This window comes from Trematomus bernacchii, unplaced genomic scaffold (genome assembly GCF_902827165.1).
Source record: "Trematomus bernacchii unplaced genomic scaffold, fTreBer1.1, whole genome shotgun sequence".
NCBI classification, from domain to species: domain Eukaryota; kingdom Metazoa; phylum Chordata; class Actinopteri; order Perciformes; family Nototheniidae; genus Trematomus; species Trematomus bernacchii.
In genome coordinates this window covers 459,099-472,076 of record NW_022987705.1, presented here as the reverse complement: position 1 = coordinate 472,076, position 12,978 = coordinate 459,099, and the positions used below count along the sequence as shown (strand labels likewise).

Here is a 12,978-nt window from a genome sequence, read left to right as displayed (position 1 = left end):
TGTTGAAACTCAGGTCAGAGTCCATGACTACACCTAGATTTCAGGCTTTATCTGTTGTTGAAATTCAGACTGAAGCTCAGCGCTAACTTTTATACGTTCTGCCTTGGCTCCAAAAACCATTACCTCAGTTTTCACTTTGTTTAATTGGAGAAAGTTCTGACACATCCACTCATTGATTTGTTCAATGCACTTACTCAGTGTTTGAATTGGAGCATAGTCTCCTGGTGAAATGGTTACGTAAATTTGTGTGTCATCCGCATAGCTATGGTAACTTATTTAGTTGTTTTTCATTATCTGAGCCAGTGGTAGCATGTAGATGTTAAAGAGAAGAGGCCCCAAGATGGAGCCTTGAGGTACCCCACATGTCATATTTGTCAACTCAGATGTGTATTTACCTATAGAAACAAAGTTTTGTCTGTCCTTTAAGTAGGACTCAAACCAATTTAGAACTGTTTCCGAAAGTCCCACCCAGTTTTCTAGTCGGTCTAGTAATATGTTGTGGTCAACAGTGTCAAACGCAGCACTGAGATCTAACAATACTAACACTGAAGTTCTGCCACTGTCTGTGTTTAAGTGGATGTCATTGAAGACCTTTACAAGAGCAGTCTCAGTGCTGTGGTTTGGACGAAATCCTGACTGGAACACATCCAAACAGTTATTTAAATGCAAGAAGTTACTCAACTGTTGAAATACAACTTTTTCAATGATTTTACCTAGAAATGGCAGGTTTGATATGGGCCTGTAATTGTTCATTACTGAAGCATCTAGATTATTCTTTTTTAAGAGCGGTTTAATGTCTGCAGTTTTCAGGGCCTGTGGAAAAATACCTGAGTGAAGAGATGTGTTTACTATATGAAGTAGATCTGAGGCCATGCAAGGAAAAACATCTTTGAAAAACCCTGTTGGAATAAACAAAGAATAATGTTCGATGCTTAATGAATTTAAAGCATTAATAAATATAAACAATAATACAAACAAATATACTGGAGTTAATATTTAATGTTATATGTGAGGATTCTGGAAGATACATTATTACTTATACACATATTATATGTATATATATATATATATATATATGGTCAGGGTTCGAGTTCTGTGGGAGCCAATGGGAGCTGAGCTCCTATGAATGCAGTGAAATCATACATCTGGGGGGGGGGGGGGGGGGGGGGGTCGCTAATACATTACCAACAACCATTACTTTAATCACAAATAATGCATGTGTCAATGTAATGAGTATTATTTACGTTAACGAGGTAAATAGGCTACAAGAAAAACATGTTTTCCAAAAGAACTACGCATGACAAAATGCCTGCACTGCACCTCCAAGGTGTGTGTGTGTGTGTGTGTGTGTGTGTGTGTGTGTGTGTGTGTGTGTGTGTGTGTGTGTGTGTGTGTGTGTGTGTGTGTGTGTGAAAGCTAAAGGAACTTGCCTCACCACACCGAGGCCTCTGACACCTTTTCATGAATCCTTTCAGAAGTAAATGGTTTTACTGTGTACAGGAAGTATAAGGATGCTTCTAACAAAGGGGGACAGCTAAGCACGACAGCAAGATGCTCAATACAATTGGTCAGATCTTCCTTTGAGTACCTTGGCATAAGCTTTTCCTGGCTGGTTGACCATCACTGAAGATTGAAGAGACATGTCTGCCAGAAACCGGAACAATGTCTAGAGCAGGGGTCGGCAACCTTTTTGATATGAAGTGCCATTAAAAAAAGAAATTGTTATCAGCGTGCCAACGATCGAGAATTATCAAGTGGGGGTTGCCGAATTTAACAAACACATTTAATTAAATTGGTTTAAACCGCGCTTTAGCCGAAGAAGCTGACCGGTTCTTCCTGGCCGCCCGGCGATTTACCCCTGAGGTGCTGGCCCCGACACGCAGCGGCACCTTCCCTGGTAGGGGCACGCCGCCTAGCGGAGGCTCCGAGGCCGACGACATTGAATAACGGCTACCGGCTTGCAGCTAACGGCCGTCGACAACGGCTAACAGCTAACGGCTAACAACGGCTAACGGCTAACGCCGACTAACGGCAAACGACGACAGCTAATGGCTAACAACGGCTAACAGCTAACGGCTAACAACGACGACTAACGGCTAACAACGGCTAGCAGCTAACGATGACTGACAGCTAACGGCTAGCGGCTAATGGCTGACTTCGTCCATCTGTTAACATCTGACTGTTAACTCTTTTTGGTGGTGAGGAGGTTCGATCATGTCTGGTCGGCCTCGTGTGGACCCTCTCGCTTTTTCGCCACCTCGACGGCGGTTTCGGACGTCGCCCACGTTTTCATCGGCGCCTGGGTGGCGCACTTCGAGACCCTGTCTGGCCTTTTTCCTCGCCTCGGCGACAGCTTCGGACGTCGCCCACGCCTTCATCGGCCCGTGGGTGGCGCACTTCTGGACCCTGCCTGGCCTCTCCTCTAACCGCGGCTCACGGTTCGCCTCGACGGCGGCTTCGGACGTCGCCCACGCTGTCATCGGTGCCTGAGTGGCGCACTTCTGGACCCCATCTCGCCTCTCCCCTGTCCACGGCTCCTTCCTTCCGGGGAGACCGCTCATTCCTCCCAAGGACTTTGTGCCCGCCGCCGCTGCGCACTCGCCTGCGGCCGGGCTGCGCTCCTCCCTGCTGGGGACCACCGGGATATTCACGCCCGTCCCCACGTCGCACAGCGACCCAGCTTTCTACGGCTGGCGGATGTTTTCTTCATTCGCCACGACGCCTACCACGGCCCCTGCGGCCCCCTTACGACGGCCCGTTCCGTGGCCCGCCCCCCACCCCCCGGTGGGGGTGCCCTCGCCCTCGTTGGGCCCCTGCCCTCTCCTGCGGCCTCCTTCCGACAGCCCGTTCCATGGCCTGGCCCTCGCCTGCGGCCCCACCCTCCTCGGCCCCTGTGGTGCTTCCTCCTGGTCGCGAGGATTGTGTCCATGTTTGAATTCTGGGGGGGCTTGTGTAGTGATCACTCTTTATCATAATTCACTCATGGAACTACAGGTTGGGGGAATTGTTCCGCACGGACACACATGTTGACTGTACCTCCTGTGTACCTACTGTGTGCCCTCCTTTCTCTTCTTCCCTTCTCTTCCCGGACTTCAAGCCGGCAACATGTGGTTTTCTGCTGCTCAATAAAACCAACTTTGCACCTTCGATGCACCGCCTCCGACTCCCTTCTCTCAGCACTACACGCTCTACATTACACCATCACATATATATATATATATATATATATATATATATATATATAATTATTTTACGTTGTATGTCATATATTTGATAAATAACCATGAAATGAAACGGAAACACAGTAAATCACATTGAGGTAAATGTACTTCCGGCAGGGGGCGGCAGTGGGTAGTCCAACAGTGAAACCACAGAAGAAGCAGCTGCGCATGCGCAGTGTAATTCTGAGTGAAGATGTCTATCGACTTGGAGCTGAAGAAGGTGAGCAATCTCTTGTATATTCATTATATGAACTATATAACACATATTAACGCACAACATGTACACGTGGTGCACTCTGAGATACCTGAGGTCACCTGTTGGTTCACTCAACTTCCGGTGAGAGGGTTTATCAGCAGCGCGAGCATCAGCTGTTAGCATGAGGAGCTAACACACGCTAGCAAAGCTACACATTTAACAGCAGAGAAGAAGAGGGCGGTATCTGAACACGTGCTCATAAATACTGCAGATATATAAAATACACGAGATTATACAGGTGAATATACACGTAATTATACAGGTCATTATATATATATATCATCCGAGAGTGATACCTCTCTGTTCAGGTGTTCTGATCAGAGTGATACCTCTCTGATCAGAGTGATACCTCTCTGTTCAGGTGTTCTGATCAGAGTGATACCTCTCTGATCAGGTGTTCTGATCAGAGTGATACCTCTCTGTCCAGGTGTTCTGATCAGAGTGATACCTCTCTGATCAGAGTGATACCTCTCTGCTCAGGTGTTCTGATCAGAGTGATACCTCTCTGATCAGAGTGATACCTCTCTGCTCAGGTGTTCTGATCAGAGTGATACCTCTCTGATCAGAGTGATACCTCTCTGATCAGAGTGATACCTCTCTGTCCAGGTGTTCTGATCAGTGATCCCTCTTGTTTGTAGGCCTTCTCTGAGCTGCAGGTGAAGATGCTCGACACCCAGCAGAAGGCGAAGCTCTCCGACCTGCAGATCGATCAGCTGACTCGCGTGCAGAAACTCGCTAAGCTAACGAGCGCCGAGATCTCCCCGCTGTCCTCCAGCACGCGACTCTACGAGGGAGTGGGACGCATGTGAGGAGCAGAGATCTTCTATTCACATCTGAAATCAATGTTTACTATCAAATAATTAGTGTGTGTGTGTGTGTGTGTGTGTGTGTGTGTGTGTGTGTGTGTGTGTGTGTGTGTGTGGGGTGTGTGTGTTGTGTGTGTGTGTGTGTGTGTGTGTGTGTGTGTGTGTGTGTGTGTGTGTGTGTGTGTGTGTGTGTGGTGTAGTGTGTGTGTGTGTGTGTGTGTGTGTGTGTGTGTGTGTGTGTGTGTCGTGTGTGTGTGTGGTGTGTGTGTGTGTGTGTGTGTGTGTGGTGTGTGTGTGTGTGTGTGTGGTGTGTGTGTGGTGTGTGTGTGTGTGTGTGTGTGTCAGGTTCATTCTTCAATCGAAGGAGGACATCAACAATCAGCTGATGGACAAACAGAAAACAGCTGATGAGAAAATTAAAGAGCTTGAGGTACAAATACACACTGAGATACACCGTAAATACACACTGAGACTCGAGTCAGACTCGAGTCACCAATTTGATGACTTTGGACTCGACTTGACGGTAGCCTTACCTTACTGATCCCTCTTACAATAGAAGAAAAACACGTTACTTTACCAGCAGAGAGAAAATTGATTATTAAATTATTAATGTGACTAATAAAGAGCAGTTTGATCATTAAGTATTATTCTGTTGATCGATGTCATTACATTTGTTGAAAAGCACATAAGGACTTGTTTAAGACTCGTTTTGTCAAAGTTTAGGACTTGGACTTGACTTGAACTTTCCCATCCTGACTTGAGACTTGACTTGGACTTGAGCGCAAAGACTTGAGACTTGACTTGGACTTGCAAAACAATGACTTGGTCCCACCTCTGGTAGATACACACTGAGATACATAGTAAATACACACTGAGATACACAGTAAATACACATTGAGATACACACTGAGATACACAGTAAATACACACTGAGATACACAGATACACCGTAAATACACACTGAGATACACAGTAAATACACACTGAGATACACAGTAAATACACACTGAGATACACAGATACACAGTAAAATACACACTGAGATACACAGAAAATACACACTGATATACACACTGAGATACACAATAAATACACACTGAGATACACAGTAAATACACAGTAGATACACACTGAAATACACAGTAAATACACACAGTAGATACACACTGAGATACATAGTAAATACACAGTAAATACACACTGAGATACACAGTAAATACACACTGAGATACACAGTAAATACACATTGAGATACACATTGAGATACACACTGAGATACACAGTAAATACACACTGAGATAAACAGATACACAGTAAATACACACTGAGATACACAGTAAATACACACTGAGATACACAGTAAATACACACTGAGATACACAGTAAATACACACTGAGATACACACTGAGATACACAGTAAATACACACTGAGATACGGGCCGTTTCTCAATCTCGAGTATGCTTGCTTGGTAGCACATGTCTGCCGAGCATCTTGCTTCAGAAGCGAGTCAAGAATACTTCCTGACACTTGGAAAACAAAGAGTGGAACATGCTAGCAAGTGTGCAGGTGTGCGTCATATGAGAGGCCCCGTCTTACATCTTCCGCCACAGATTTGGGGAAATTGGTCCGTGCGCAAAGCATTGTGGGGATTTTAAGACCACGGAGTCTACTCATGTGCAGCCTCGATATTTCTCCAAACGGAGTACGCCGGGCTCGGTAAATTTCCAAGTATGCTGGAGATTGGAACAGTACTTCGGCGGCACTCGATGACGTAGTATGCTTGAAATAGTGGCTCTGAAGCAGCTTTACTCGCGATTGAGAAACACCCAGACAGTAAATACACACTGAGATACACAGATACACAGTAAATACACACTGAGATACACAGTAAGTACACACTGAGATACACAGTAAATACACAGTAAATACACAGTAATAGTTAATAATAATGAGTGTTTGTTTTCACAGCAAAGGAAGGTGTACCTTGAACGCAGCGTGAAAGAAGCTGAAGACAACATCAGAGAGATGCTGCTGTCAAGGAGACACACTGCTCAATAACACACACACACACACACACACACACACACTCTGTCTGATGGATGTTGGTAATAAAGAGTTGACGCTTCAGTCCTGTGTTTCCCTGCAGAGTGAGACCTCTTTTCTCAAGAGAGGATCTGTGAAGGGTTAATACAAGAATACAAAACAAACTGTTTATTAATGAATTTAAATGGAAACAGGAAATGCTGTAACTTTTCATTACAAATAAAAAATACAATAAGTAAAATAAAAGCTCTGTGTTTTGAATGTGTTTAAAAGAGATGAGAAAGAACTGAATTGATCCCAATGGGGGACATGTTTGCTGTTAGCTGCTTAGTTTGTGCAACAGTCTGTAAATAAACACAACTTTATAGACAACCATTTTCTAGACTCAACAGGTTCAAACAACACCAGGGAACAGGAAGTGACATCACGAGGGAACAGGAAGTGACATCACAAGGGAACAGGAAGGGACATCAGTGAGAAGATATGACACCTGGAAGGTTTATCAGTGGGTATTTCTCAATCGCGAGTACGCTTGCTTGGTAGCACATGTCTGCCGAGCGTCTTGCTTCAGAAGCGAGGCAAGAATACTTCCTGGCATTCGGAAAACAAAGAGTGGAACAGGCTAGCAAGTGTGCAGGTGTGTGTCATATGAGAGGCCCCGCCTTACATTTTCCGTCACAGATTTGGGGAAATTGGTCCGTGCGCAAAGCATTGTGGGGATTTTAAGACCGCGGAGTCTACACATGTGCAGCCTCGATATTTCTCCAAACGGAGTACGCCGGGCTCGGTAGATTTCCAAGTATGCTGGAGATTGGAACAGTACTTCGGCAGCACTCGATGACATAGTATGCTTGAAATAGTGGCTCTGAAGCAGCTTTACTCGCGATTGAGAAACACCCTGTGACTGGGTGGCCGTTTCTCAAAGTCGAGGAAGGATCCTTCAGAGCCACTATTCCAAGTATGCTACGTCATCGAGTGGCGCCGAATGCTGGGCATTTAACATGCATTTAAAGCACATGTATCAAACTCAAGGCCCGGGGGCCAAATCCGGCCCTTGGTGAATTTAATTTCGGCCCGCAGGATAATTTGTAATTGCTATTAGATCTGGCCCTCCGGTATATTGCACGCACACCTTCACTCCATCCTGAGGGTCTCCTCAGCTCAAAGCCTGAGCCCAAACATTGATGAACTTGCACCCAAGATGAGATGCCAAGTATCTGAACTAGCATCACAGAGCAGCACACTGAGTTTACATGTTTCCTTCTGCACTATGTTTCTCACGACAACAGGGGATGTTTGTTTTCTTCTTTGAGGGAAATTGTTTTTTAAGCTGTTGTTGGCCTGTGGAAAAATGTACTCATAAGAAATTAGTGCACATAAGTGCACTTGTAAAAGTATTCACCCCCCTTGGCATTTTTCTTGTTTTATTGCATTAAAACATTTAATTTAATTAGATTTTTGGAGAATTTGTATTATTTGATGTACACAACATGCCTACAACTTTGAAGATGCAAAACATATTTTTTATTGTGAAACAAACAAGAAATAATAATGAAAAAGAGAAAACATGAGTGTGCATAACTATTCACCCCCCCAAAGTCAATACTTTGTAGAGCCACCTTTTGCAGCAATAACAGCTGCAAGTCTCTTGGGGTATGTGTCTATGAGCTTCACATCTTTCCACTGGGATTTGTTTCCATTCTTCTTGCCAAAACTGCTCCAGCTCCTTCAGGTTAGACTGGTTCCGCTCGTGTTCAGCCATCTTTAGGTCATACCACAGATTTTCGATTGGATTAAGGTCTGGGCTTTGACTAGGCCACTCCAAAACGTTTACATGTTTCCCCTTAAACCACTCTAGCGTTGCTTTAGCAGTATGCTTTGGGTCATTGTCCTGCTGGAAGGTGAACCTCTGCCCAAGCCTCAAATCTCTGGCAGACTGAAACACAGTTTCCTCAAGTATGTCCCTGTATTTAGCTCCATTCATCACTCCTTCTATTTTTACCAGCTTCCCAGTCCCTGCCGATGAGAAACATCTCCACAACATGATGCTGCCACCACCTTGCTTCACTGTGGGGATGGTGTTCTGTTGGTGATCAGAGGTGTTGGATTTGCGCCAGACATAGCGTTTACCTTGATGGCCAAAAAGTTCAATTTGAGTCTCATCCGACCACAGGACCTTCTTCCACATGTTTGGGGAATCTTCCACATGCCTTTTGGCGAACTCCAACATGTTTTCTTATTTTGTTTTGCGTCTCTTCCATAAAGCCCAGCTCTGTGGAGTGTACGGCTTACTGTGGTCCTATGTACAGATTCTCCTCTCTCTGCTGTGGAGCTTACCAGCTCCTTCAGGGTTACCCTCGGCCTCTTTGTTGCCTGATCAATGCTCTCCTTGCACGGTGTGAGAGTTTTGGTGGGCGGCCCTCTCTTGGCAGGTTTGTTGTTGTGGCATATCTTTTCCATTTTAAAATAATGGATTTAATGGTGCTTCGTGATGTTCAAAGTTTGTGAGATGTTTTTATAACCCAACCCTTTCTCACACTTTCCCACAACTTTGTCCCTGACCTGTTTGGAGAGCTCTTTAGTCTTCATGGTGTCGTTTTCTTGCTTAGAAAGGCCACTTGCTGTGGTATGGAAGACGGAGGCCTTCTACAACAGTTGTATAATAATAATTAATTAATATAATAATTAGAGATAATGAGGCACTTGATTGCACACAGGTGAACTTTATTTAAATAACTGTGTGACTGAAGGTCTTTGTTTGGGCTAAATAGCAAAGGGGGTGAATACATATGCACACACCACTTTTCAGTTTTAAATGTTTTGTTATGTTTTAAAACGTGCTCTTTTTTTCTTTCACTTCACCAATTTTGACTGACTTTGTGTGGGGTCTTGTCCCCCCAAAAATATTATATTATTTTTGGTTTTAATGCAAGAAAATAGGAAAAATGGCAAGGGGGGTGAATACTTTTGCAAGGCACTGTAGAGCCATAAGAAATAATGCAACTGATTATTTAATGTTTGATGTTGTTTTTATAGGCAATAACTGAAGCAGGTCTCCCTTGAAAAAGAGATCTATGATCTCTGGGACAAATCTGGTTAAATAAAGGTTTGAAATGAAAGCTGTGTTAGTTCCAGGTTTAATATGTGCAATAAGTTCATTTCAATAAGTTTTGCAGTAAACATTGAACCAGTCCGGCCCTCGACTCGTACCCATTTTTAAATTTGGCCCACTATGTATTTGAGTTTGACACCCCTGATTTAAACAGTCCTTCGGCGCCACTCGATGACGTAGCATCCTTGAAATAGTGGCTCCGGAGGAGCCTTCCTCGACATTGAGAAACACCCAGTGTTTCCTGACACACACACACACACACACACACACACACACACACACACACACACACACACACACACACACACACACACACACACACACACACACACACACACACACCGCACCAATATGTGTGGTTTATGCTACGATGTGCACCAATATGTGTACAAAAGGTTTGCTGACATCAAGTATGATATATGAATACACATTTTATTATTGATTGGCGATTTTATGATTGTCTTATGGCTGCTTATCCTCCAGGAGTTTCTCCAGGCTGCAAACAGGAGAAGGTTTTATGTTAGTTTAGTGGTTCTGTCCTGGAGAGATGATCATTTTACAAAATACACTTACTCAAGTACATCTTAGATCTTCACAAATCAGTTAAGAGTCTTCAAACACATCGCGCTCAATGTAAGGCGGGGCCTCTCATCTGACGCACACCTGCACACTTGCTAGCCTGCTCCACTCTTTGTTCTCCGAATGCTAGGAAGGATTGTTGCCTAGCCTCTGAAGGACCTGACTCGGAAGACATGCCCTACTAAGGAAGCGTCCTCGACATTGAGAGAAACACCCACAGCCAGGCACTGCGGCTCCTCCAGCGCTACACACACACACACACACACACACACACACACCACACACACGCACACACGCACGCACGCACACACGCACACACGCACGCACGCACGCACACACACACACACACACACACACACACACACAACTAGTGTGCGTGTGTGTTGTGTATAACGGGCGGTTTGGAACGGGACCCTCCTCGAGACGACCCTCCCGGAAACGGAAACCCACTGTCCGCGCGGGATTTGATCAGTTGAAGCAGCGCACGGTCAGGGAGTTTCTGCGTGGGGGAGAAAGCGTTAAAACAAAGAACTGAAGTTACCTACTGTAACTGCAGCTTCTATGAGTATTGGCGTAGCCCTCTAAGGCTATCGCTATTGGGTAATCCCCCTGCGCACCCGCGCAGCACTGAAACACTTGTAGTCCACATCCGCCCGCAAGGTGGGCCCCACCCTCGGGCTCCCTTCCGATATAAATAGGAAGGAGGCCCGACAATCTGCTCCCACACAAACAACTTGTCTTCAGCTATTCGTGGAGCCAGTGGGGCCCAGAACTTAGAGGGCTACGCCAATACTCATAGAAGCTGGAGTTACAGTAACTTCAGTTCTATGAGTATAGGCTTCGCCCTCTAAGGTTATCGCTATTAGGTTAAGGGCGAAGCAAGATGTAGTCTGCGCCCCACTGGGTCCGCCCGGTACAAGAAGCACAGACACACCTGCTCAGATAACAACCCATGCCTATTGCGCCATGCGAATGGCGCATCACAGTCCCTGGAATATATCATAACATGAATATTTACCATGAGGGGACGAGGCTGGGAACAATACAAACCTTCCGCTGTGAGAAAGTAGAGACAAAGGTCACACTTTCCCCAGCGATAAAAAGAAGGGGAACAAGAGCAGCTCTCTGCGTGCAGACAGGCAGGAGAGCGCACAGCTGGATCCCTGACGTCACTCACTCTGGTGGAGTGCGCACTGATGTTCCCCGGGGGATCCACCCCAGAGGAGACATATGCCAGCCTCACCCCTAGATTCCACCGGGTCCGTCTGCGCCGCGTCACGGCTGCGCCGCGGTTTTGGTCCGGCCTCCTCCGGCGTCATACCCTACCAGGCGCGTTTCAGAAGCATTTCAGAAGCGGAGCGTCTTGCCTGCCGGCTCGCAGTTTTTGTTGATTTGGGCATATTTCCTGGACAGGCTACCGGCGCAGACGGACCCGGTGGAATCTAGGGGTCACACAGCCAGTGTGACAGCCGTTGTGCAGACAGAGGCTGCCCGAATGAGCGCTCTCTGTAATCTCTCAGGCGCTGGGAACGGTGCAAAGCAGCCGTGCGCGCCACATAGCAGGACAGCGCACAGGGGACAGAGGAGATGAGATGTGGCTTCCTCCTCCGACCTGTGAGGGGGAGGAAAGAAGCCACCCAAGCTTGATCACTCTTGACCTAAAAGAGCTCATGATGACCTCTGGCATAAAAGCCGGGTTAGGGCGTAAAACAGCTGAACTGCCATCTCCTTGGATCCGGAGGCATGACGGAGCCACAGAGAGAGCAGACAAATCACTCACCCTTTTCGCTGATAGAGCCAAAAGTAATACTACTTTGGCTGATAACAGTTTAAAGGGAACCTGATCCAAAGGTTCAAATGGGGCTTTGCTTAGTGCGCGTAACACCAAAGCCAAATCCCACTGAGGCGCCAGTGTGCGTGACACAGGTCTGAGTCTCTGTACTCCTCGCATAAAACGGCTGGGTGGCTGCTGATCGCTCCCTCCGCCTGGGAGAGAGCGTCCCCGCGCCACGGAATTTCCCACGGTCTGCCTGACAGCGTACGCTGTAGGCATGGAAACCAGGAGGCTCCCGTGCGCTCCGGGGCTATCAGGACCGCTGATAGCTGCTTCTCCCGCACTCGGTCCGGGAACCGAGGGGTCCTCCTGTGGGGGAGACCCACGGGGATCACCACGTGATCAGCTGACGCCAACGCCGAGCAGCTGCGTCACGGAGAGGACTGTGCGGGTTGTGACACGCCGGAGGAGAGCTGTCAGTTTCTCCACTCGCTGCCGTGAGAGCAGCGCTCTGCTGGCTGAGTGTAATTCCATTCCCAGATAATGATTGTCTGAAAGGGAGGAGGACAGCTCTTCTTCCAATTTATTATGAAACCCAGGCTTTGACAGATGCGATACGAGATGTAACGTCTGTAAAGCGACTTCCTCTGGAGCGAGCCAGCAATAGCAGGTCGTCCAGATAAAACCACACTCTCATCCCTCCTCTGTGTAGTGGCTCCAGCCTTATACACACTTTGAAAAAATGTACTGGAGTACAGAGCTTCGTGACCACAGAGCGTGTGAACGTTGTGATCAGCTGTTTTAGCGCAGTGCTGCTGTACAGACCGACATTAACAGCAGCCATGTCTGTGCACACGGAGACCGACTCTGTCGTCCGGTGATCTAACCGCCTTCTGGAAAAGCTTCACAAGTACGTCGGTACGCAAATGCGCTTTGTGACACAAGTGACGGTACGCATTTCAGATTGTTGCCTTAGTTATGTGCACCCCTGGTTATAACGGTGCTCATGGGTTTATTATGAGCGTGTGTAGGAGGCGTATCTCGGACAGAGGAATGCCACGAGCTCTGCAGGTTTATGAACCGAGGTTAAAACCGGCAGGCTTCTGCAGCGAGCCCTGCTGTCTACTAATCAACAGATTAGTGGCAGCCGGCTTAATTAGCAAGCTCTGCAGTTTATTAACCGAT

The 12,978-nt window shown here is 46.6% G+C and overlaps 1 protein-coding gene across 1 annotated transcript; it reads left to right on the top strand.

Annotated features, from left to right (window-relative positions):
- The first annotated feature begins 3,338 nt into the window (after positions 1–3,338).
- Positions 3,339–6,574, top strand: pfdn1 (prefoldin subunit 1). The gene is made up of 4 exons (XM_034140482.1): positions 3,339–3,441; positions 4,116–4,282; positions 4,629–4,713; positions 6,254–6,574. The coding sequence occupies exons 1-4, from the start codon at positions 3,415–3,417 to the stop codon at positions 6,341–6,343; spliced, it is 369 nt and encodes a 122-aa protein (XP_033996373.1). The 5' UTR covers positions 3,339–3,414; the 3' UTR covers positions 6,344–6,574.
- Positions 6,575–12,978: the final 6,404 nt, after the last annotated feature.

What these genes read in the sequence shown, in the direction of transcription:
- pfdn1 (XM_034140482.1), top strand. Translation starts at nt 3,415, where the DNA reads ATGTCTATCGACTTGGAGCTGAAGAAG. An exon ending in TACGAGGGAGTGGGACGCAT is followed by an intron (nt 4,283 to 4,628) that starts GTGAGGAGCAGA and finishes TGTGTGTGTCAG; the next exon opens with GTTCATTCTTCAATCGAAGG. An exon ending in AGAAAATTAAAGAGCTTGAG is followed by an intron (nt 4,714 to 6,253) that starts GTACAAATACAC and finishes TTGTTTTCACAG; the next exon opens with CAAAGGAAGGTGTACCTTGA.